This window comes from Eumetopias jubatus, unplaced genomic scaffold (assembly GCF_037043125.1).
Source record: "Eumetopias jubatus isolate StellerSeaLion01/CBP00866 unplaced genomic scaffold, mEumJub1_p1.0 scaffold_12, whole genome shotgun sequence".
Taxonomy (NCBI): Eukaryota; Metazoa; Chordata; class Mammalia; order Carnivora; family Otariidae; genus Eumetopias; species Eumetopias jubatus.
The window spans coordinates 63,663,703-63,690,979 of NW_028274818.1; the positions used below are offsets into that span (position 1 = coordinate 63,663,703).

A 27,277-nucleotide genomic window follows, 5' to 3' on the forward strand; every position below is an offset into this window, starting at 1 on the left:
TATTGAGTTTTTTGCATGACTTTTGCAGATGCTCCTTTATCAAGTTGAGGAAGTACCCCTCCATTGCTTATTATCTAAGAGTTTTTATCGTGAATAGGTGTGAGATTTTGTCAAATGCTTTTTCTGCATCTATTGATGTGATTATATGCTTTTCCTTTTTTTAACCTTTGGTGTGATAGATTACATTAATTGATTTTTAATGTTGAACCAGACTTGCATAACTGGAATAAATCCCATTTGCCCTTGTTATGTAATTCTTTTTACACACTGTTGAATTCGAAAGGTCTGCAACTTTACCTGTAATGTTTTATCTGGTTTTGGTATTAGGGCATCTTTCTCTATTGTTCTGTTTTCAGTGCATTGATTTCTGCTGCAATTTTTTTTCTAGTTCCTTTAGGTTTGTATTGCTTTTTTTCTCTAGTTTTCTAAGGTGGAAACTTAGAGCATTGATTTTAGATCTTTCTTCTTTTCTAATATATGCATTTAATGCTACACATTTCCCTCTAAGCCTTGCTTTCACTGTAGCCCTCAAATTTTGATAAGCTGTATTTTTTTCATTTGTTCAAGACATTTTTCATTTTCTTTTTGTTCAAAATATTTTTAAATTTCAGTTGAGATTTCTTCCTTGACTAATGTGTTATTTAGAAGTGTTTAAGCTCCAAATCTTTGGGAATTTTTCCAGCTATCTTTCTGTTATTGACTTCTAGCTTAATTACATTGTATTTTGAGAGCATACTTTGTATATGTTCTGGGTTTTTTTTTTTTAATTTCTTAAGATGTGTTTTATGGCCAAGGATATGGTGTGTCATGGTCAATGTTCCATATGAACTTGAGAAGAATGTGTATTCTGCGGTTGTTGGATGAGATATTCTTTAAATGTCAATTGGATACACTTGATTGATGGTGCTGTTTAGTTCAATTATGTACTTACTGATTTTCTGCCTGCTGGATCTGTCAATTACTGAAGGAGGAGTTTTGAATTTTTTTTTAGATTTTATTAATTTATTTGAGAGAGAGAGAGACAGAGATAGTGAGAGAGAGCACAAGTGGGGAGGAGAGGGAGAAGCAGGCTCCCTGCAGAGCAAGGAGCCAGATGTGGGACTTGATCCCAGGACCCTGGGATCATGACCTGAGCCGAAGGCAGACGTTTAACTGACTGAGCCACCCAGGGTCCCTAGTTTTGAATTTCTAACTATACTAGTGGATTTTTCTATTTCTCCTTGCAGTTCCATATTGTTTTAAAAAAACATATTTGTGACAAAACTAGTTTTTAAAAAGCACAGGAATGGAAACACAGATGCAAACACAAAATCAGGCCAGTGATTATGTGTAAGTAAGTGGGGATGAGGGAAGGAGAGGCGTAGGATATTTCTAAGGTATTGGTAACATTCTGATTCTAATCTAGATGATTAGTACACAGACGCTCATCTTAGTGTTATTCTTTAAGTGTGTGTGTGTGTCATATACTCTTTTGTATATATGATACATTAGTAATAAAATTATTAAATAAGTGGTATTTTAAAAGAAACACAAAGAAAATATGCATATATAGAGAATATCAGAGGTTCATTTTTTTAAAAGATTTTATTTATTTATTCGTGAGAGACAGAGAGAGAGAGAGGCAGAGGCAGAGGGAGAAGCAGGCTCCCTGCCGAGCAGGGAGCCTGATGCGGGACTCGATCCCAGGACCCTGGGATCATGACCTGAGCTGAAGGCAGACACTTAACGACTGAGCCACCCAGGCGTCCCTGGAGGTTCATTTTTAAAAATACTGTCTTGGATGCCATAAAATACCATCCACATGATTGACTAATCTGGGTTTAGAAAAGGTTATCCTTATAAAAGATACATTTTGTGGTAAAACAAAAAAGCAAAATAGAAGAGATAGTTCTGGGCAGAACTTAAGACAGTGGAACATAAAGACAGGGAAGATAGAATGGGCACCCCAAGAAAGAGGAAGAACACATACAGTTCTGGTAGGCAAACAGGAAGAACACACCTGAAATATAATATGGCAAGTGAAATTAAATAGGAAAAAATATGGAAATTCCCTGAAAATCATTTGGAATAGCTTGAATTTTTTTCCTGGATATAATTAAGGGACCACTGATGTTTCTAAGCAGAACGTGACTTAATGAAATTCAGTTTAAAGGAGATAAATTAAAACATGGCAGATTAAATGCATTTATTTATCTCTATTCTTTCCCATTATCTTACTAAGATAGTTGCAAGCCTACAAGGAGAAACGATGGAAAGAGAAGCAAGAACAGAAAGTAGAAAGCAGAGAGAGAAGTGGTATCTGACATAGAGCATGAAATTGTGTTAATTAAGAGCTTGCAGAGGGGGGGCACCTGGGTGGCTCAGGCATTAAGCGTCTGTCTGCCTTCGGCTCAGGTCATGATCCCAGGGTCCTGGGATCGAGCCCTGCATCAGGCTCCCTGCTCAGCGGGAAGCCTGCTTCTCTGTCTCCCACTCCCCTTGCTTGTGTTCCCTCTTTCGCTGTGTCTCTCTCTGTCAAATAAATAAATAAAATCTTTAAAAAAAAAAAAAAGAACTTGCAGAGGTAAATTCTAAAGTGATGGGAACCCTCCACTGTGCCTTCAGTCCTTTCCTCCAGCTCTGCTCCCTGAATATGGAAAACTAACATATATCCTCCTGGCAAGATAGAAGAGGATTTCTCTTTGCATTAACTGATCAGACCTACTTAAAAAAAAACTTAAATTTGAAGTCAGAAGAGGAGAAGCACAATGGAACACAAGAGGAGAGAGAAGTATCCCTAAGAACTGACCCAAAACTTGTTACAACTTCTCTCTTATATATTAAAGGAAAACCAAAGACTACCAGAGAATTACAGAAAGCTTCCAACATGAACGTCAGACACCTAAATCAATAAAGAGAACAATGGAACTCAGAGGAAACAAGACATAGCAGGGAGCAAAAGAAAAATCCAAAAAAACATAAATAACATCTTCACAGAAATAGGAGAAGATATTATATACATAAAAGAAAACTATGATTTTATAAAATGGGAAAGAAGTAAGAAAAGAATTTTGAGAAGTGTATAATCACAATGAAAAAAATCAAACACTTGAAAACAAAATAATAGACATGGAAAATTGAAATGCTCAGTATGTCCTGACCGAGCCTTGAGTGTTGGCTCCTTTCTAGGCCTTGTAGATAAACAGTTCTCCATCCAAACAAAAGAGTCACCAATACCTCATTATAATGTGACTACACATATGTGAGGTTATCATATAGCCAGTGGACAATGTAAAAAATGGTACTGATGATTGTAGAAACTATACTTGAAACTGATGTTATAGAGTCAGTAGTGTGGCTTGCAAAAACAGTAATTGCATTGCGTTTCATGGTGGCATTGTTTAGGGCACAGAGGTTTGGTGACAACCCTACAACTGCCCAACATGGGTCCCCCTGAACTGCCAGGACCGCACTCTGAGTGGGCAGAATGCCATCACCCAAGTATGTATACACTGAGGAAAGAGGAAACTCAAGAGACGTTTACTGAACATCTACAACCTGATGAGAAACTCTCGGAATTTTTCATAACTTCCGAGATACATGGGAGAATCCTTATTTTCACAAATTCTGTAGGTCCACTCAAAAAATAGACCCAGCCCTGTCAAATTTTAGAATACCAAGAGAAAAAGGGAAGATCCTAAAACTTATAGAAAGAGCATATTTAAATAACAAGTCAATGTATCATCTGACTTTTCATTAGGAAACTTTAATACAAAAAGACTGGAGAAAATGCCCTGAGATTTCTGAAGTCTCTGCCTAGCCAATTTATCCAGCAGGTGTGTAAAATATTTTCAGATATTCAGGGTCTCAAAAATTTATGTTCTTATATACTTTCAGAGAGAGGTACTAAAGAATGTGCTTTAGCAAAACAAGAAAGAGAAAAGCTCTGGATCCAGTAAATGGTGGCTTCAACTCAAAGAGTACTGAAGTGAAACAAGTACTAGATTACCTCTGCATTTACCACATGGAAAATATTGTGGAGCACCACATCACCTATTGGAACACTTAGGAAACAACAAATTTTCAAAATGAAATAATTATTAACTCTAGGAGAAATATCATGAATATATATGTATATATGAAAATGTAATTATAGTAAAATAACTGACACACTAGTAAACAATATTTACATAGTAAAACAATGCAAAAACTATAGATTTAACTAAACTCTGTGATACTAGGAGAAGAGGCATTGTATGGGTAGTTATATTTTATGAGAAATACATCTTCATCTGTCATATAAGAAGCCAATATATAATGTGTAAAAATCATATATTAAGAGAGAAGCATAAGAATATTTGAGAATTTGGAGACCATTGCAGATGAAATAGCAATAAGCGTCAAGATTGTTTTCCTTTGGGAATAAGAGTGAAGAATGAGGAGAAATGGGGCAAAGGTAGCATTTTAGTGCTATTTGATTTGTTTAACCCAGATTTATGTTGATAAAAGTAAAAAATTTTTTTAAATGATAAATGTCAACAATGTACAAGATGGATGAGAGAAAAGAAAGATACCATTTTATTTTTCTATTTTCTTTTTTTTTCTTCTTAGGACCTGGCATATTTTGATGCCAATGACAACAGATGATGTACTAAAGGAGATTAAAGGAAATCAAGTGGCTTTTCAAGATTGCTTCACTGCAGATTTTCTTTTCCTGCTGACCTTTCCTTTGTTGACAATACCTGAGATTCCTGGATTTTTACCAATCTGTTCACCACATGGTAGTCAGTTAATAGCAACCTGGGCTGCTTGTGTTCCTTCATTTGTTGTTGTGGTAGCTGATATGGAGACCTTTCAAACAAATGATTCATTCCGTACTTGGACCAGAATCAGAGTGCCTCCAAACATTTTGACTGAGGATGAAAGACACAGTGTGTCTGATGTAAGCCTAACACGGGATGGAATATTTTTTCTAATAAATGGTATTCTTTACATAAAAAGTTTTACTGGGTTCAAAAGACTGGGTATAAATGAAAATCTTCCTGATAGTGGAATTATTGGCATTACAACAAGAAAATGGTGTTGGATCAAATATTTATTAAAGGTTAGTAAAAGATTATGTATATGTATATTACACTTACACATTTAGATATATTTACTGTATTATTTATTTCAGCGAAATATGAGACTATACTATACAGCTTTTTTGCAGAGTTATTTTATTTATGGTTGTAAATGAGTCCATCTTCCTAACCTAACTTTTCAGAAGCCTCGTTATAGAGATACACTTCCAGCAAAAGAAATAAAATAAATATTGTATATTATTATGCAGGTTTATTTAGCCATATTATGAGAGTTTTGTTTTACCTTGACATGGGCAAAAGGTCCAAAAAATTATTTTTCCCAAACAAAGATTCTATGTGCTCTCAAAAATGAATTAACTTCTCTTTTTGACAATATAGCAAATAAGATATCCTAAAGCTATTCCATTACAAAACACCTAAAATGTTGTGTAAAATTTTAAACCTTTTTTAAAGCATGTAGCTGGACCTGTATGGAAGTAGGGGAAATCCTGAGAGGAATGGGGTACTCCTAGATCACTAATCCAGAGGCATAAGCCAATCTTAAATATTGTGCTAATCTTAAATATTTAGACCTCTGGTACGTGGACATAAGGCCTTGGGCCTGAGCATCTGATAAGCATTTTTTCATAAAACAAGAACCTTAAAAAATTTCCCCAACATAATTAAATCTATCTCAGCTTTAATTCTTAGAAGGAAAGAAAAGTCTGTCTCCAGAATTTGTGATCAGAATACTCATGAAAGAAATTGAGGAAGACACACAGAAATGGAAAAACGCTCCATGCTCATGAAGTGGAAGAACAAATATTGTGAAAATGTCTATGCTACCTAGAGCAATCTACACATTTAAAGCAATCCCTATCAAAATACCACCAACTTTTTTCACAGAACTGGAACAAATAATCCTAAAATTTGTATGGAACCAGAAAAACCCCCGAATAGCCAGAGGAATGTTGAAAAGAAAAGTAAAGTTGGTGGCATCACAATTCCGGACTTCAAGCTCTATTACAAAGCTGTCATCCTCAAGACAGTATGGTACTGGCACAAAAACAGACACATAGATCAGTGGAACAGAATAGAGAGCCCAGAAATGGGCCCTCAACTCTATGGCCAACTAATCTTTGACAAAGCAGGAAAGAATGTCCAATGGAAAAAAGACAGTCTCTTCAACAAATGGTGTTGGGAAAATTGGACAGCCACATGCAGAAGAATGAAGCTGGACCATTTCCTTACACCACACACAAAAATAGACTCAAAATGAATGAAAGACCTAAATGTGAGACAGGAATCCATCAAAATCCTTGAGGAGAACACAGGCAGCAATCTCTTCTACCTCAGCCGCAGCAACTTCTTCCTAGAAACATCGCCAAAGGCAAGGGAAGTAAGGGCTAAAATGAACTGTTGGGACTTCATCAAGATAAAAAGCTTTTGCACAGCAAAGGAAACAGTCAACAAAACCAAAAAACAACTGACAGAATGGGAGAAGATATTTGCAAATGACGTATCAGATAAAGGGCTAGTATCCAAAATCTAAAAAGAACTTATCAAACTCGGGACGCCTGGGTGGCTCAGTCGGGTAAGCAGCTGCCTTCGGCTCAGGTCATGGGACCGGGGTCCTGGGATCGAGTCCCACATCAGGCTCCTTGCTCAGCGGGGAGCCTGCTTCTCCCTCTGCCTCTGCCTCTCCCCCTGCTTGTGCTCTGTCTCTCTCTGACAAATAAATAAAATTTTTAAAAATAAAAAATAAAATAAAATCCACATAGTTTAAAAAAAAAAAACTTATCAAACTCAACACCCAAAGATAATCCAATCAAGAAATGGGCAGAAGACATGAACAGACATTTCTGCAAAGAAGACATCCAAATGGCCAATAGACACATGAAAGAGTGTTCAACATCACTTGGCATCAGAGAAGTACAAATCAAAACCTCAATGAGATACCACCTCACACCAGTCAGAACGGCTAAAACTAACAAGTCAGGAAATGACAGATGTTGGCAAGGATGCAGAGAAAGGGGAACCCTCCTACCCTGTTGGTGGGAATGCAAGCTGGTGCAGCCACTCTGGAAAATAGTATGGAGGTTCCTCAAAAAGTTGAAAATAGAGCTACCCTACGACCCAGCAATTGCACTACTGGGTATTTACCCCAAAGATAAAAATGTAGTGATCTGAAGGGGCACCTGCACCCCAATGTTTATAGCGGCAATGTCCACAATAGCCAAACTTTCCAGAGCATAGATGTCCATCAACAAATGAATGGATAAAGAAGATGTGGTGTGTGTGTGTGTGTGTGTGTGTGTGTGTGTGTGTGTGTGTGTGTGTATGTGTATAATGAAATATTATGCATCCATCAAGAAAAATCTTGCCATTTGCCACAACATGGGTGGAACTAGAGGGTATTATGCTAAACGAAATAAGTCAATCAGAGAAAGACAATTATTGTATGATCTCACTGATATGAGGAATTTGAGAAACAAGACAGAGGATCATAGGGGAAGGGAGGGAAAATAAAACAAGACAAAACCAGAGAGGGAGACAAACCATAAGAGACTCTTAATCTCAGGAAACAATCTGAGGGTTGCTAGAGTGGAGGGGGGTGAGAGGGATGGGGTGGCTGGGTGATGGACATTGGGGAGGCTATATGCTATGGTGAGCACTGTGAATTGTGTAAGACTGATGAATCACAGACCTGTACCCCTGAAACAAATAATACATTATATGTTAATTTAAAAAAAAAAGAATTTGTGATCAGAAACCAACCCACATGGACTTTGGGGCCCAGATTCCCAGGACCTGTGTAGTTCAGAAACCATTAAGGCTAGCACCAAGCAGAAGTAAACACAATAATTTCTGGAGAAATAAACCCTCAAGTCAGGCTTTGAAAATTTCCCACAGATAACATTCTGACAAAATTGAGCTCACAGTAAAAAATAACAAAACACACAAAGAAACAAGATGCCATGGGAGTCAGCAGAAACAATAAAGAGTAGAAACAATAAAGAGTAGAAAATTTCCAATCTAAACAATAGAAAAAAATTCCTGCAAGGACATCAGGTACTGGAGTTGACAAAATACAAAATATCTTCAATAGATTTAAATAAGTGGAAAACATAGGGAAAAAGGAATCTACCAAATGGCAAGACAATTAGTAAAACTAAAAGCAAGAAAGTCATTACTATTAAATTTAGGATAGTGGTTATCCTGGAAAGGAAAAATAATAGTGACTGGGAGAGAGCATGGGTGGCATTTGGGAGTTCTGATGATATTCTGTTTCTAAATCTCTGAGGTCATTACACAGACTTCTGCTTTGTCACAAACCTTCCAGCCATGTATTTTTCTATTCAGTCCATTTTCTGTCCATTTTCTGTGTGTGAATTGTATTTCAAAAATTTTAATATGTAAAAATAAATGTTAAAATATTACATTTTATGTAATAAGCTTAGGTAAAACTAATGAAAATTGAAATGTAAAATTCAATGGACAGCTTAAATTGAAGATTGGATCCAACAAAGATAACTAATGCATTGGAAATTAGATAAGAAGAAATTAAACAAGATAAAAGAATGAGAGAAAAAGAAATGGAAAACAAGAAAAAAGAAAAGGGAGAGAAAAGAGAGAATGGAAAAGAGAAGATCCAACATATATCTAATCGGCATTCCAAAATGAAAAACTAGAGAGATGGGAAATAACTGAGAATTTTTCAGACTTAAAGAAAGATATCAATCCTCAGTCCAGAAATAGTAATAAATGCCAATTGATATGGTAAAAAATAAAACCCACTTAGAACAAAGTAATCAAATTGCATGGTCACAAATTGCATGTTAGTCAAAGACTAATGAGATATTAAAATTATCCAGACAGAAAAGACAAATTACAAGCAAGGCAATAAAATAATTAAGACCAGTGGAAGTCAGAAGATAGTAAAATACTCAAATAACTGAAATAAAATTATTTTCAACCTAAAATTATATACATTCAATGAAAAAATCCTCAAGAAAAAGAATGCTTAAAACTATTTTAAAGAATCAAAACCAGATATTTTAGAATATAAATAGAATAACTGCATCGAAAACTTATTAGATGTGCTCAATAGCAAAATGGAGATGATATGACAGAGGAAACAGTCAATAAAACTGGAGTTACATCAATAGAAAATTTCCAATCTAAACAATAGAAAACATTGTCAAAATTGAACCAAGTCTGGGGCACCTGGAGGGTGCAGTTGGTCAAGTATCCAACTCTGGTTTCAGTTCAGGTCTGATCTCAGGGTCATGAGTTTGGGCCCCATGTCAGGCTCTGTGCTCAGCACAGCATCTGCTTAAGACTCTTTCTCCCTCTCCCTCTACCCCCATGCTCTCTCTCTCCCTCTCCCTCTCTTTCTCTCTAAAAAATAAATGAATAAATCTTTTAAAAAAATTAAACCAAGTCTTAGAGACCTGTGGGATGATACCAAAAGGTCTAGCATTCATGTCACTGAATTCTCAAGAGGAGAGGAAAAAGAGTATCATGTAGAAAAAATATTAGAATAATTAATGGTTAGAAACTTCCCATATTTTGGGGCGCCTGGGTGGCTCAGATGGTTAAGCGTCTGCCTTCGGCTCAGGTCATGATCCCAGGGTCCTGGGATCAAGTCCCGCATCGGGGTCCCTGCTCCTAGGGAGCCTGCTTCTCCCTCTGCCTCTCTCTCTCTCTCTCTGTCTCTCATGAATAAATAAATAAAATCTTTAAAAAAAAAAAAAGAAACTTCCCATATTTGGAAAATATATAAACTTATGGGGTCATGAAACTCAGCAAACTCCAAACAAGATGATTGCAAAGAAATTCATAAACTACTGAAAACCAAAGGGGAAGAAAACTGGAAAGCACCCAGAGAAAAATGACATATCATATATAGAGAACAATGATTCAAGTGATGGCAGATTTCTCATCAGTAGCAATAGATGACAAAAGGCAATGAAATAATATTAAATACTGAAAGAAAAGAAATATTAACCTAGAGTTCTATTTCTAGACAAAAATGTCTTTCAGGAATTAAGGAGAAAAATAAAGATATTTTTAGATGAAAGAAAACTAAGAGAATTTGTTACCAGCAGACCTGTTCTAAAAGAAATAAATGCCAAATGAAGCTTATTAGGTGGAAAGGAAATAGAAAATTTAAAAAGTCAGGAATCAATAAAGAACAAGAGAAATGGTACTTATTTGGGTAAATAGATTATTTTTACACCCTTAAGTTCCTTAAGATAAGTTGACAGCAAATATGTATAAAAGCAAAACTTAAAACATAAATATCTTCTAGTGGGGCTTTTAATGTATCTTGACATATAGGACAATTACAACATAAATGAGGAAGGATAAAGGAACCTATGGAGTAGTGAGTTTTCTTTATTCCACTTGAAATGTTAAAGTATTAATTCTAAGCAGGTTGTGAAAAGTAAGGGCATAAATTGTAACCCCTAGAGCAACATTTAAAAAAGTATATGATCAGGCATCTGGGTGGCTCAGTCGTTAAGCATCTGCCTTTGGCTCAGGTCATGATCCCAGGGTCCTAGGATTGAGCCCCGCATTGGGCTCAGTGCTCCGCGGGAGGCCTGCTTCTCCCTCTCCCACTCCCCCTGCTTGTGTTCCCTCTCTCGCTGTGTGTCTCTCTCTGTCAAATAAATAAATAAAATATTTTTTAAAAGTATATGATCAATATATAAATTAAAATGGAATACTAAAAATATTTTTTTCAAATAATCCAAAAGAAGGCAGAAAGGGGAAACACTGGGACAAAAACAGAGAATACAAACTAATAAAATGGTAGAGCTATATAGAAATGTATCAATAATTTCATTAAATTTAAATGGCCAGAGCACTAATTAAAAGGTGTCAATTGTCAAATTGGATATATTTTTTAAAGTTTTTGATGTTCCAGTTATTTGGGGGCACCTGGGTGCTCAGTCGGTTGGGCATCCCAACTCTTGATCTTGGCTCAGGTCTTGATCTCAGGGTCCTGAGTTTCACCCATTTCACCCATTTCTCCACCCACCTCCCCTCTGATAACCATTAGATTGTCTTGGTTTGCCTCTCTCTCTCTCTCTATTTTCTTTCCTTTTGCTCATTTGTATTGTTCCTTAAATTCCACATATGAACGAAATCATATGGTTTTTGTCTTTCTCCGACTAATTTCACTTAGCATAATACTCTCTAGCTCCTTCCATATCATTGCAAATGGCAAGATTTCATTCTTTTTTATAGCTGAGTAATGTTCCATTTCCATTGTGTGTGTGTGTGTGTGTGTGTGTGTGTGTATGCCACAAATTCTTTATCCATTCATCAGTCATAAAACTCAACACCCAAAAAAATGAATAATCCAATTTAAAAATGGGCAGATGATATGAACAGACATTTTTCCAAAGAAGACAACCAGATGGCCAACAGACACTTGAGAAGATGCTCAACATCACTCATCACCAGGGAAATACAAATCAAAACTACAATGACATATCATCTCACACCCATCAGAATGGCTAAAATAAACAACACAAGAAACAACAGGTGTTGGCAAGGATGTGGAGAAAGGGGAACCCTCTTGCACTGTTGGTGAGAATGCAAACTGGTACAGCCACTCTGGAAAACAGTATGGAGGTTCCTCAAAAAGTTAAAAATAGGGGCATCTGGGTGGCTCAGTTGGTTTAGTGACTGCCTTCGGCTCAAGGTCATGATCCCAGAGTCCTGGGATAGAGTCCCACATCGGGCTCCCTACTCCACGGGAAGCCTGCTTCTCCCTCTGACCCTACCCCCTCTTGTGTTCTCTCTCTCTATCTCTCTCTCAAATAAGTAAATAAAATCTTTTAAAAAACGTTAAAAATAGGGACGCCTGGGTGGCTCAGTCGGTTAAGCAGCTGCCTTCAGCCCGGGTCGTGATCCCAGGGTCCTGGGATCGAGTCCCACATCGGGCTCCTTGCTCAGCAGGGAGTCTGCTTCTCCCTCTCTCTCCCTCTGCTTGTGCTCTCTCTGTCAAATAAATAAAAAATGTTTAAAAAAATAAAAATAAAAAACGTTAAAAATAGAACTTCTCTATGATCCAACAATTTCACTACTGGGCATTTACCCACAGAATACAAGAACACTAATTCAAAGGGATACACGTACCCCAATGTTTATAGCAGCATTGTTGACAATAGCCAAATTATGGAAACAGCCCAAGTGTCCATCAATTGATGAATAAATTGGATTTTTTAAAAAAGACCAAACTGTATACATTCTATGAGAAATTCATTTAAAATAAAATGATGCAGTTGAATTAAAAGTAAAATATTGGAAAAGGCTATATCATAAAAACACTAGTTAAAAGAAAGAGAGGGCACCTGAGTGGCTCAGTTGGTTAAGTGCCTGCCTTCAGCTCAGGTCATGATCCCGGGGTCCTGGGATCCATCAGGCTCTCTATTCAGCAGGGAGTCTGCTTCTCCCTCTCCCTCTGCCTCCTCTCCCCACAATCGTGTTCCGTCTCTCAAATAAATAAATAAAATCTTAAAAAAAAAAGAAAGATAGAATGGCTTTATTAATATCAAATAAGCTAGGAAAATACTCAGGGATAAAGAAGGACATTATATAATGATAAAAGGACCAATTCATCAAGAAGACATAACAATCCTAAATGTGATACACCTAACAACAAATCTTCAAAATACAAGAAACAAAATTAATTGAATGGAAAAAAGAAATAGATAAATCAACAAATTGTTTGGAAGATTTCCACACTCCTTCTTCAGGAATAGATAAAACAAGCACAAAATTCCAAAAATGTACAAAGAAACAGCAGGGGTCAGAAAATTATTGCTCATCAGTCAAATCCACTCTGCCACCTTTTTTTGTAAATAGCTTTATTGGAACTCAGCCATGCTCATTTGTTTATGTATTATCTCTGCCTGCTTTTGCACAATAGCACTGATGAAAATTTCCAACAGAGACTATGTGGCCCAAAACCTAAAATATTTACTATATGGCCCTTTCCAGAAAAAGTTTGCTGACCCAAGAGTAATACTATCTGTTGATCTAATAGTACATTTGTAGAATATACTCCACCTATCAACAGCAGGAAGCACATTCTTTTCAAGTAGACATGGAATATTAACCAAGATAGACTATATTTTGGAACATAAAACAAATTTTAATATATTTAAAAGAATAGAAGTCAAAGTACGTTCTCTGATCTTAACAGAATTAAACTAGAAATCAATTTTTTAAAAAATATATCTAGAAAACCCTCAGGTATTTGAAAATTTACAAATAAATGTCTAAATAACCCTTTGGACAAAGACATTTTCAAGGGAATTAGAAATAATATTTAACTGACTGAAAATCAAAATACGACATATTAAAACCATATCAAAACTGATGGAATTAAAAGAGGAAATTAACAAATCCTAAGTACAGTTGAAAATAGAATAGCAGAAAATAGGCAAGGGGATAGAAGTACTGAGCAGCTGACTGAATCTAATTAAAATGTATAGAACATTTTACCCACAACAGCAGAATACATATTCTTGGCAAGTGTTCATGGAACATTTATCAAGATAGACCATATACGGAGGCATTAAACAAACCTCAACAAATTTGAAAGAATTTAAATCAACTACAGAATGTTCTCTAACCACAATGGAATTAATCAATAACAGAAATATATCTGGAAATATCCCAATTCTTGGAAATTAAACAGTACACTTCTAAATGATTTGTGTTAAATAGGACATTTTAAGGGAATTTAAAAAGTCTTTTAACTGAATGAAAATAAGAGTATAAGGTATCAAATTTTATGGAATGCTGCTAAAGCAGTTCTTAGAGGGAAATTTATAGCATTAAATTTTTATATTAGAAACTTCCACTTCTGGTCAAGATGAAGTTAAAAAGCAGGGACTATATATTTACCTTCCTGCATAATACACACACACACAAAAACTGAACAAAATGTATGAAATGATCCCTCTCAAGACATTGTAAATCAAGATGAGCCCTAGATTAACCTCCTGAGAAAGTTCCCAGATTATGGAACAAGGACATGGGAAACTCAAGCAGAGTTTAGCAGATTCCCTGAGTTCAGAAGTGGAGCTGACAGGAGAGAACAGGTGGCTGGAGTTTGCAAAGCAGAATATCAGCAATGAAAGAGCTGCACACAGAATTCCAGAGATGTGCAAAGGGTTCCCCTCATGTATTCAGCAGAGTACTAATAAGTGTATGGATGTGGGGAAACTGTCCAATCTGGGGAAAGGGATGACTGAATGGGCAGGGGAATAGAATTGATAACTTACACAGGGATGGGAATAGGACCTCTTCTAACCAGCCAAATTGAAAATGCTCATAGTGATTCATGGGGCATTGGGTAGAGTGCTCTAAAAGTCTTGCCTCAGTACTGAGGAATAAATATCACCAGACTATCTAACAAATCTTAAAAACAAGACCCAGAAGGATTCAAATGTTTCCCAGTAACTTAATTAAATCTCAGAACAAAACTCAAGCATATTTATAAAAAATATTCAGCACTCAACAAGGTAATAGTCACAATTTCTGTCACCCGATCAAAAATATCACGCATTGGGAGAAAGCAAAGGGGAAAAAAGGGTGGGGGGGGCCAAACCAAGAAACGGACACTTAATCACAGAGAACACACTGATGGTTACCAGAGGGCAGGTGGTGGGGCGATAGGTGAAATAGGTGATGGGAATTAAGGAGTGCACTTGTCATGAAGAGCACCAGGTGATGTATGGAAGTGTTGAAGAGCTATATCATACACCTGAAGCTAATATTACACTGTATGTTAACTAACTGGAATTTAAATTAAAACTTTAAAAAAATCATACCACACACACATACCACAGACACCACACATATACCACACACACACACACACACACACACACACACACATACACACACACACAAGACTACAAAACATTACTGAGTGAAATAAAAGACTTAAATGGAGAGATTGGTTCATGGGTGAGAAGACTCTCTACAGTTAAGATGTCTATACTTGAGAAATTCAGCACACATCATAACAATCCCAGTGGGCAGCCATTATTCATGTCTTTGTTCTCATATACACAATAGAAATTGAGAGTTGATTCTAAAAGTCATAAGGAAATTCAAGATAAAACAAAAAAAATACAGATATCTAAAAATAAATCCCACTGGGTGTGCCTGGGTGGCTCAGTCGTTAAGCGTCTGCCTTCGGCTCAGGTCATGATCCCAGGGTCCTGGGATGGAGCCCCGCATCGGGCTCCCTGCTCCGTGGGAAGCCTGCTTCTCCCTCTTCCACTCCCCCTGCTTGTGTTCCCTCTCTCGCTGTCTCTCTGTCAAACAAATAAATAAAATCTTTAAAAATATAAAAAAATAAATGCCACTAAAAGTGTATAAGATCTTGGTTAAGATAAAAATAAAATATTATCAAAATATTAATAAAGGGCGCCTGGGTGGCTCCGCTGGTTAAGCGACTGCCTTCGGCTCAGGTCATGATCCTGGAGTCCCAGGATCGAGTCCCACATCGGGCTCCCTGCTCAGCAGGGAGTCTGCTTCTCCCTCTGACCCTCTTCCCGCTCGTGCTCTCTCTCTCTCATTCTCTCTCTCTCAAATAAATAAATAAAAAGCTTTAAAAAAGTATTAATAAAGATCTTAATACATAGCTAGCTATATCATGTTCATGGATTAGAATACAGAATATTAAAAGCTTTTCAGTTCTTCCCAGATTTATCTATATAGATTTGATGCAATTCTAATCAAATTTGCAATGTTACTTTGTGGAGCTCAATACACTGATTCTAAAGTATATATGAAAGAGTAAAGGGCTGAGGGTTGGAAGGGGATGGAGTAGCAGAGTATTCTATCACATATCAAACTTTATTATAAAGCTATAGTAATTAAGACAAAATATTTAAAGCAGCTTTTTTCATTTAGTTCCATATCTCACCAATTTTTGGTGTGTTCAATCTTACTATCTGAACTCTTTTAGAGGGTATGCACTAGCTTTTTTATGTTTCATGCTTATATGGTGTATGGTTGTATTTGATCCTTTTACTATCAACCTATCTGTGGCTTTATAGTTCTTATAAACTGCAGTCTTCCTTCTTCTCCACTGTGACAACACGTGCCTTAAAGTTCTAGTATTCAGTCCACTTAGATTTAACGTAACTATTGCTATGGTTGGAGTTAGGTCTACCATCTTTGTATTTGTTTTCTATAAATCTCACCTGTTCTTTTGTTTCTCTTTTCTTGTCTTCTGAATGAATCATGTATTTTTCAGTATCTCTGTGTTTTCTACTGTGTTGATTCTTTTTTATTCAAAACTAGTTTTTAGTGGTTGCACTTGGCTATACAACAATCATCTTTAATTTATCAGAGTCTAATTCCAAATATACACTTCACAACAGTGTTAAGAAACTTATAACTATATGATTTCATTTATACCCCACCCACCCTTTGTACTCTTATCTCATATTTTACTTCTAAATATGCTATAAATCTCAATGCATTGTTAATATTTTTGCTTTAAAAAGTCAGTTGTCATATGGGGCACCTGGGTGGTGCAGTCAATTAAATGTTAGAATCTTGGTTTTGGTTCATAATCTCAGGGCCATGAGATCAAGCCCCGAGTTGGGCTCCCCATTCAACCTGGAGTCTGCTTGAGATTCTCTCTCCCTCTTCCCCCACCCTTCCTGCTTGTGCTCTCTCTCTCTCTCAAATAAATAAATAAATCTTTAAAAATGTCAATTGTCATAAAGATATATAGGTATATAAATATCAGGTGGTAACAAAATACGTCTTTTATATATACATATCCTCCTGAGTATGCTTTATTTCTGTTTGCATATCCAGAGTTCTTCCCGAACTCATTTCCATTCAGCCTGAAGAATGTCTTTGAATTTTCTTGTATAATAAGTTTTCTCAGCATTTGTCTGTATAAAAGTCTTTTTTCCCTTCATTTTTGAAGGATATTTTTCACTGAATACAGAATTATAGGATGACAGCTGGTTTTTGTTGTTTTTAAAGTAATTTATAAAAACATCATTCCATTATCTTATGGCCTCTTACCATTTTGGGTAAGAAGTCAGCCATTATTCATGCCGTTGTTCTCACATATACAATGTATCTTTTTATCTGTAGCTGCTTTCAGAATTTGCTCTTTATCTTTGGTTTTCAGCACTTCTATTATGTGATTAGGTGTGATTTCCTTGTATGTATCCTGTTTGTGGTTCAAGGGAGCTTCTTGGATTTCTGGGATAATGTCATTCGTTCATTTAGGGGTGTTCTTGGACATTATCTCTTCAAATATTTCTTCTGCACCATTCTGTTTTTACTTTCCTTCTAGGAGTTTAAAAACACATATATGATACTGTTTAATATTGTCCCACAGATCTCAATCTATTTATTCTTTTTTTAACCCTACTTCTTTCTTTGTATTTCTGTTTGTATATTAAACTGTCTTCAAGTTATCTACTTGGCTTTTCCCACTTTACTCTTGAATCCATCAAATAATTTTTTTATTCCTGATATCATATTTTTTATATCTAGCATTTTCACTTATTTTTTATCATTTACATATCTCAGCTGAAATTCCCTATCTCTGCCCTCATGTTGCCCATCTTTTCCACTAGGTTCTTCAGCATTTTTATGAGTTTTTTTCTCTTTAGCCACGCTTGGGTTCTTAACACTGACAAGATTCCAGAGATCTCTTCGTACTTTACAACTGGCCACCACCTTTCCAAACCCAGGAGAGCTGTCTCTGCTCTACAGCCTAGCCCGCCAACTTTTTGATCACTGAGGGATTCTTTCCTCTCTCATCTTGCTCCAGATTTTCATGCTTTGGGAGATCTCTCTATCTCACGCTGTTGCTTCCCTGTCCTGAGTCTGTAAAGGCCAACCATGTGTCAGAGGGAGAGTTTCCCTCAGCTCTCTTACCCACTCCCAGCCTATGGTAGCTGAGAATCCAGAATGCAGACGGATTTCTCTCAACTTTGCTGCCTTGATGCCTGCCCCCTCCTTGTCTTCAGAGGATTACTGCTTTATATTTGGGAGAGGCCTGAATGCCTCAGGGGAATCTATCAGCTCCCCTGCCTTGTCCCAAAAGCTTTTGGCTTCACTTCACTAAGTGAAGATCTATGGGAAAGTTTGTGGTGGGTAAAAACTCATTCCTTGGAATTCCCATCTGTCATATTTATGATGGATTCCCATCCCTCTGCCAAGAATAAAAATAACTATGTGTCTTTTCTATGAAGGGCTCATCATTTTGTTACTAATATATTTCCTCTTCAAGGATTGTCTCACACTCATTTAAAGCAACATAAACTCTAGACTTAAAATTGAATCTTCATTTGATAAAATGACTTTTTACTGAAATGACTCTTTACCAAATAGTCTGTTTCTTTGGTTACCAGTTTGATATCTGTCTACATCCTGTTTGAGTATATCCATTACTAAATATGTGTACATTACATAAACTTAAGGAGACAAGACGTGCCCAAGAGACTCCTTTTGGTCGTCATGAACATAGAAGTTACATGTTAAGTAAAAATCTCTAAGAATTAGAAACAGTTGGGAAGGAGAGATAGAGAAAAAGGGGGACCTTGGATCTCTAAATGAAATTAGGCCCAATGAATTTCAGACATAGCAGTCTCTCAGTGGCCTTCCTCTCTAACAGCCTGTGTTCATAAAAGGGTGGTATTGATTTGTCTAAGGTTTTCAGTTCTGTCTTCTCTTTATCCCATATCCAAGGAAACTATAATTCCAAAAATAACTTAATGTTTGAAGTGTCTTTATATCTTGACAGTAATGAACATGGAAGGGGCACTCGTGGCCAGAGTGGATAAATACATAAGAAAAGAGAAGGCTGATATTCTCTGAGGGTCAGTTTAAAAGGGAATTAAGATGAATTATTTCTACAGATAGAATATATATATATTCTATATATATATATATCAAAGAATAAAATTGCTGAAATGATTTATACTTATGAATACATATATTTCTATGTGATATATTTCAATGCCTGGAGTATTATTCAGAAATACACTAAAAGCTAAACCTTAGTAGTTACTACATTTTAAATATAGCAAATTAGAAGACCAGAATTGTTAGGAATGTCCCTAAAACCAAAGATCTTCTAATTATTTTCTATTTTGTTATAGGCTAAAAGAAGAAGTAGCATGGCAATCTGGACAGAAAATGAAGTTTATCTTGGATATACTTTTCTTAAATTTGTCAAAATAATAACTACTGAAAAACTGAAAAATCTTCTAAATATATCATCAGCTGCTACACTGACTATACACAATGTCGAGTATCCAGGACACCCTTTGGAACTTGCCTTATTATTAAATTACTGCACTGCGTGTAACATCAACAAAACAATTTACGTGGTAATATACAATGAAGATACAGAAGAGTGGATGTACCAAGACTTTGCATTAGATGTCTCTACTGACAGTTTTTTAACCCCACATTTTATATACGCAGCACTGCCAGATTTAATACTGCGGGACAAACATCGGATCTACTATTGTTATCACAATTTCACCGAGACGGGAGTTTTACAAACACCTACAGAATTTGGAAATCTATCAAGATTATCACATAACAGCATTATTCATGATATTTTCATAGGTGAGACATTCTCATTCTGCAAAAATTATTCTAAATTTTATAGTAGACATCTTCCTTATGAAGATGTAACAATTATAAATACACTCATATATGATGCTTTTGGTAGGTAAAAGTGCATTTTTTACCACCTAAAAATGGATATCTTTTTAAGTTCTACTAGGGTTATCTCACATAGTGAAATGGCAAACTCAAGTTTTGGGTTTTTCCCATAGATTCATTTTGATCATTCAGCAGATACTAACTAACAACCTACACAAGCATTTTCAGTGCAGGAGGTGATATGGTGTTGTCTTCATTTCCTAGGGCTCCCTAGAGCTACCACAAACTGGGTAGCTTAAAACAACAGAAATTTATTGTCTCAGTTTTAGAGAGTTGAAGTCCCCATTCAAGTTGTCAGCAATGCCATGTTCCTTCTGAAACCCAAAGAGGGGGGCTCTCTCATTGCTTCCTCCTAGCTTCTGGTGGCTTGCTGGCAAACCTTGCCATTCCTTGGCTTGCAGCTGCATCATTCCAACCTCTGCCTTCATCACAACATAGCATTCTCCCTGTGTCCTCACATGCCATCTTGTTGCAAGGACACAGGGCCCAACCTACTCCAGTGGGACCTCATCTTAACTGATTACCTCTGTACTGATCCTATTTCCAAATAAGGTCACATTCTGAAGTAATACTGGGAATTAGAATGTCAACATCGTTCCCTAAGGGACACAATTCAACCTATAGCAGGTGTTGTAGAGTTGAATGGACCCATCCATATTCCTAACCAGGAGCAAGTCATTGAACCTTTGCAAGTCTCATTTTCCAATCTAGAATATAGGGTGGTTGTGTTGATTGGATAAGGGATTGTAAGTAAAATGTTTAGAATAAAACTGGACATGTGGTAAACCTTCAGCTAACAGTAGTTATTCTGAATCTTATTATTCCCGAGGTAGTATACTAAACATTATAGGCAATGCAAAGAAATAAGAAGTTCAATCCTCAAAAAGTGTGGTTAGGAGATAGCCCTAACCATGGAATTTAAAGGAAATGTAGCTGTAATTCTTTCTTTTAAAAGATTTTATTTATTTGTTATTAAATAGAGAGAGAGAGTGTGAGCAGGGGGAGGAGCAGAGGGAGAGTGACAAGCAGACTCCACACTGAGCCCAGAGCCTGACACAGGGCTCAATCCCACAACTCTGGGATCATGACCTGAGCTGAAATCAAGAGTCAAATGCTTATCCAACTGAGCCACCCAGGCGCCCCTTGTCTTTCTTGATGCCTATCACCTGGCAACCTATCACTCCCAACCAGTTGATTTTTATGCTCCCCTTTACAACAAAACTCTAAAAAATATTGCCTAGTTTCACTTCTTCATCTTTCCTCCCTTTATCTTGAAGCCACTCTAATCAAATACTCCATGGGAAGTGCTCTTGTCAGGGTTCTTAACAACCTCCACTTCGCTAACCCATTGGCCAATTTTCAGCCATCCTCCATGAGCTGGCATTCAGCAGGGCCTGATTCCTTTTTTCCCCCAAAGATTTTATTTATTTGACAGAGAGGGAGAGAGCATAAGCAGGGGGAGCAGCAGGCAGAGAAAGAGGGAGAAACAGGTTCCCCACTGAGCAGGGAGCCTGATGTGGGGCTCGATCTCAGGACCCTGGGATCATGAGCTGAGCCGAAGGCAGACGCTTAACCGACTGAGCCACCCAGGTGACCCTAGCAGGGCCTGATTCTTGAAATAACTTTTTGTCACCTGACTTCTGAGGTGTCACTTTTTTGCCCTTCCTGCTACTTCACTAGCTATGCCTCCTCAGCCTCTTTCCCTGATCCCTCATCTTCCTGATTCCCAAATGGAGAAGTACCTCAGGGTCTAGTTTTCAGACATCTTCTGGAGCTCTGTTTCCATGCACTCTGCCCTCCGGCCATGACTCCTATCCTGACTCCAAGCTCCTATTCCCAACTGCCTCTGGGATACCTTCACTTGGATGACTAGTAGGCATCTCAGATTTAACATCCAAGAATGAGTCCCTGAGTCTCACTCCTACCTCAACCTGTTCCTTGCCTAGTCCTTTCCTATCGAGTAAATATCACCTCTTCCAGCCTTTCCAGCTACAAAAACCTTGACCTCATCCTTGAATCCTTCCCTTTCACATCCCACAACTAATCCCTGGGCAGCTCCACTTGGCTCTATCTAAAACGTCTACCTAAAAGCCAACCCCCTTCCACCAGTCCCACTCCAGTCCAAGCCAGTGTCCTCTCCAGCCCATACATGCAAGAGCTTTTTACATGCTCTCCCTGCCTCCACCCTTCCACCCCAAGCCCCACCATTAGAGTCCACCTAGCAGCTAATGTTAGCCTTTGAAAACATATGCAAAAATCACATTATTCCTCAGCTTAAAACCCTCATTCGGCTTTCTATATCACTTTGGATTTGGATAAAATCCAACACCCTTACTATGGCCTGAAAAGCAGTATGTGGTGTGACTCCAGACTCTGATGTCCTCTCCTGTCACTTAACCCTCTGTTTGCTGTTACCTCGTTGCAGACTGGGCTCTTTGCTATTCCTTGGATAGCTACTGTTTCATATGCCAGATAATTCTTCACTTTGATGTCTGCATGACTCTTACATTTAATTCAGGTTTGAGTCCAAATGCCACCTGATTGGGGAGCTCTTCCCTGACCCTGCCCTAGCTCCCGTGCTCTGGCCCTTACACTTTGTTTTGTTCACAGAGCTTCTCATTACCTAACAAACTACATGTGTGCTTATTCTAAATTCACTGAATCTTCCATGAAAAAACAAGCTCTGTGTGACTTTGTTATATTTGCCGCTTTGCCCACAGTGTCTAAAATAATATATAATAGGTCCTTTTTTGAATAAATGGATGAACAAATATTCATTGAACATGCACTATTGGTAAAGCGCTCTGCAGGGAGGTGGAGATAGCGTAGAAATTGGACACAATTCCCACCCTTTCTTCTTCTTCTTTTTTTTAAAGATTGATTGATTGATTGATTGATTGATTTGAGAGAGAGAGTGTGTTTGTATAAGGGCAGGGGGGAGGGCAGAAAGAATCTTAAGCAGACTCTATACTGAGCATGGAGCCCCACGCAGGGCTCACAACCCTGAGATCACAACCTGAGCTGAAACCAAGATTCAGATGCTTAACCAACTGAGCCACCCAGAAGGCCCAGAATTCCCACTGTTTCAGAGTTTACAAAATCGCAAAGGGTAAAGACAAACATGCGATAAAGCAACATGGCTAATGCTATGACAGAGCCAACATCAGGTGCTAGAGAGGCACACAGATCGAGTACCTTACCCAATCTAGGGGAGAGGGAGGTACAGAAGGCTTCCTTGAAGAAGTGCTGTCTAAGCTGAGTCCTGCTGAATGGGTAGAGGTTAGTTAGGCAGTGAAGACAACAGTGGGGATGGGGTGCCCAACAACCCAGAGACAGAGACAACAGGGTACAATACAGGCCTTGAAAGACAATTCACTGCTGAAACAGAGTTCTCCATAGAGAAAAAGGAGAAATCTCTCCTGGAGAAATCAAGTTCAGGTTATGAGAGTCCTCATAAGCCATGTGAAGAAATCAGACCTTCTCCTAAGGCCCATATAGGGTTTTAAAGAGTTTTGAGCAAAAGAGAAGCAGAATCATATTTGTGTTTTTATAAGGCCACTGGCCACAGTGATAAGGAGATAAAGTTAGAATAATCAACAGGGGATAAGTTTTAGAGGGACCTAGAAGGCTGAATGTTTTACCGAGAGCCATTTGGAAATGCTGAAATAAAAAGTCTAACCTGTCCATAAGCATATGAAAGTTGAATTTAAAAGCCTTCAGCCTGCAGCATTTCCATTTCTCAACCCACTATTTAAAAGTTGTCATGAGGGTGCCTGGCTGACTCAGTTGATGGAGCATGCGACTCTTGATCTTGGGGCCATGAGTCCAAGCCCCACATCGGGTGTAGATGGGTGTCTTTAGTCAATTTTAGAAGTTTGTGTTTCCTTAGGAAATCACTCATTTTATCTGGATTTTCTAATAAACTTTTTGGCAAAGTTTCCCATTTTAATTTTTAGACTGCTTATCATCTGTAATAGTATTCCCTTTCTCATTTATGATGTTGTCTGTACCCCACCCCTTATTACTTTGGCTTGCAAAATATTGTTTCTTATTCTTATGGTTTTTTGGTTTTGTTTTCTTTTCCTTTGAAAGGAACTCTTGGCTTGTTTATCGAATCTTCTTTCTATTCAATTCCTTAATTTCTGCTTTTGTCATTCTTGAATCTTCACTTGTGCTTTCTTTTTATAACTTTGGTGTCTGTTGCCTGCTTCTTATGGTAAATGATTAGTTCATTTATTTTCAGTCTTGTTTTCTAAGCACTTAAAACTACAAATAAACATAAGACTCTACATTCTTCTCACTGTTGTTTTAGCTGCATCCACAAACCTTTATATATAGTGTTTTTAATCTCATTTGCAAATAATTCCTAATTTTCATCTTAACTTCACATTTAATCCAAAATTCATTTAGTAATGTTTTAATGAGCAGGGCGCCTGAGTGGCTCTGTCGGTTAAGCATCCGACTCTTGATTTCAGCTCAGGTCATGATCCCAGGGGCCTGGGATCCAGCCCCACATCAGGCTCCCTGCTCAGTGGGAGTCTGCTTGTCTCCCTCTCTCTGTGCCCCTCACCTCCTTGTGCTCTCTCTTTCTAAAATAAATAAATCTTAAAAAAATAATGTTTTAAGGAGCAGTGTGACAGGCAGGAGAGTGACATCTAGTCCAGATTTATGAGATTAGGAAAGCCCGCATAGAGGAAATGCCTTCTCAACTGAGAACAGGAAAAGGGTACATATTAGAAAAATTAGATCAACAGTCAGGATGGGAGCTGAAGTAGCAAAGACCCAGAGGCAGGAGAGAACATGGTAAGTTTGCAGAACTGAAATTTGTTGTGAATCACTAGGTGGTATGTGAGCCCGAAAGTGGCAACCGAAAAGGCTGGCTGAAAAAGATAGGACTGCATCACCACATGACCTGGACATTATCTAAAATCCAAGAGCAACATACATTTTTTGTTTTGTGAGGTTTTGAGTTTTATGTATCATCACACTGTGTGTATCCTGCACGTACTTTTCTCACTCAACATCCAGATAGATTTTGTTAGGTCAGCTGCCTGCATTTTGTCTCCTTCTACCTGGTGAAATTTCTAGAAACACACACACAAAGTACAGCAGGCCAAGAATTTGGTAAGCCTGGAGGGAGGAAAAACAAAACAAAATTAAGTTTATAAAGTAAGTTATATGAGAAAAATTACCTCGTCACTGTGTTGCCCAAAGTACCTCAACTTCCCAAGTCACCGACATGTTAGTGCTGGGGTTTGATGCCCCGTGTATGTTGCCTCAGCAGGAAGGGCATTTTACCCTTGCAATTATACTAAAACACTCTGAAAATTATTCCGAGCTGCATATTAACCTTACCAATCAACATAACAATTTCACCAGCATTATCATATGGTTGGACCCTACTGACAACATCATCACTACATGAGAGCTTAAGGTTATAAGGACATGTATGTGGACAGTGATGTCTCATTAAAGTATTCTGATCCTAACAACAATTGACATTGCTGATTTAGGAGTTTTACAGTAATTTGCGAAAATGCCACTTATTTATTCAAATTTCAAATGTAAGATGCATAAGCACAATACACTCTGAACCTTCCTCACTCTATGAATTGAACTTCCTCCTTTTAGTCAGTCCCCTTAAAGTGTTGTTGTTGTTGTTGTTTTAAATTAGGGAAAGTATACCCCTAATTTGCTATCCACGGAGAATGTCGTGTCTGGAAAAAAGCTATGAAATCAACTAGTCCAACTGTTCATTTTACAGATACAGCTACTACCAAAGAATTTGAGACTTATTGTCTGTGAACCTCTGTGACTTAGACCTAATACTCTGTTAAGGGAAGGAAGTTGGTTATTATTTATAGAGTGAACCTGAAGACATACCAACACACACACACACACACACACACACACACACACACACACCCATTTCTTTATCCCAGTTGTACAGTCTGCTACAACTACCATAACAAGAGGTCATGGGCTGCATGGCTTAAACAACAGAGATGTATGTTCTCACAGTTCTGCAGCCTAGAAGTCCAAGATCAAGATGATATCAAGGTTGGTTTCTGGTGAGGACCCTCTTCCTGGCTTGGAGATATGGGCCACCTTCTTACTGTGTCCTCACATGGCCTATCCCCTGCCTGCATGCACAGAGAGATCTTATGTCTTCCTCCTCTTACAAGAATACCAGTCATGTTGGACTAGGACCCTTATGACCTAGTTTAGCCTTCATTACCTCCCAAAAGACATTGTCACCAAATACAGTCACAATGCAAGCTGGGGTTTCAACCTATCCATTTTGGGGGAGGGGGACACAATTCCATCTATAGCACAATGCTTCCTAATAATACTATTCCTGCATGTCTATGCTCATTATTATTTAGTGCACTAACTCCAGCTTTTTATATAAGTGGTGTCATATATAAAGTGATGTCATAAGTACAAGAAGAAATATATCCAGGAAAAGAATTGTTCTACTATGAAGTGGGAGAGAAGCTCTCCAGCATCACATAAAGTTGCAGGTTTGTGTCTGCACACTCTAATTTTCTCAAAACAGATAAATCCTTCATTACTACAAAAGAAATTATTATGGTTAAAAGTGCATGGATTTATGGTTACTTAGAATAACACAAACTTTTCTCCTTCTTTTCCAGATTATTATGGAAATATTGTGGTAAAAATGGAAAATAACATAATGTTTTATTTCAAGATCAATATCAGAGCTGCAATAAAACTACATTTATGGACAAATAGTACAATGAAGTCATTAATTTTATTGAGTTCATCTGCTCAAATATATCTCATATACGTTTTTGAAAATGGCACAGTACAGCCACAGGAATATCCTTTAAAACTGGAATCACAAAGTGTACATTTCACTTCAAAAGAAAAATGCCCCTACGTGGCATTTCATAATAATATTTTAAATGTTTTTTACTTTTTGGACAAGGGACAGAACCTGTCCATTTGGGCTCAAATAGTCTATCCAGAAAATGTTGGTCTGTACATTGTTGTGGAATCATACGGCCCAAATATATTACAAGAGAAAAATCAGATTCACTATGAAATCGCCCTAGGATACTGCACTAAAACCACGGTAAGTTAATATTATAAAATTTATTCATTTGATTGTAAAAAATGTAAAATTAAAATATTTACTTTTTTTTATCCTTTCACAAAAAATATAGTATCTAACATCATCGGTGACATTCAATGAAGTTTTCTGATAACAAACATTTATCCTTAATTTTATGTCATCTTGACTCTTGTTGCAGTAATTTCTGTTAGCTGATTGTGGTAAAAAATGTTTGATTTGAAAAGAAATTGAAACTTTCTTCATCTGTTATAAATATATATATATACATATATTTATAAACATTTAAAACAGACTTTCTTTCTAGGTTTAGCTTAGAAAATGTTGAGAAATATACAAGTTTTTAATAAATAGTAATATGATAAGCCATTAACTCCTGAGCCACAAT

The 27,277-nt window shown here is 37.3% G+C and overlaps 1 protein-coding gene across 2 annotated transcripts in view; it reads left to right on the forward strand.

Moving 5' to 3' along the window:
* The window catches only part of CATSPERE (catsper channel auxiliary subunit epsilon), a 172,688-nt gene that overhangs the window by 96,825 nt on the left and 48,586 nt on the right, over positions 1–27,277 (forward strand). The window contains exons 9-12 of one of the 2 annotated variants that reach the window (XM_088016862.1): positions 4,591–5,087; positions 14,723–14,729; positions 19,228–19,694; positions 26,450–26,892. In XM_088016862.1, coding sequence (XP_087872988.1) covers positions 4,591–5,087; positions 14,723–14,729; positions 19,228–19,694; positions 26,450–26,892 — 1,414 coding nt within the window. Of the gene's footprint in view, positions 1–4,590; positions 5,088–14,722; positions 14,730–19,219; positions 19,695–26,449; positions 26,893–27,277 lie in introns of both variants that reach the window. The other variant, XM_088016863.1, reaches the window with a different exon arrangement.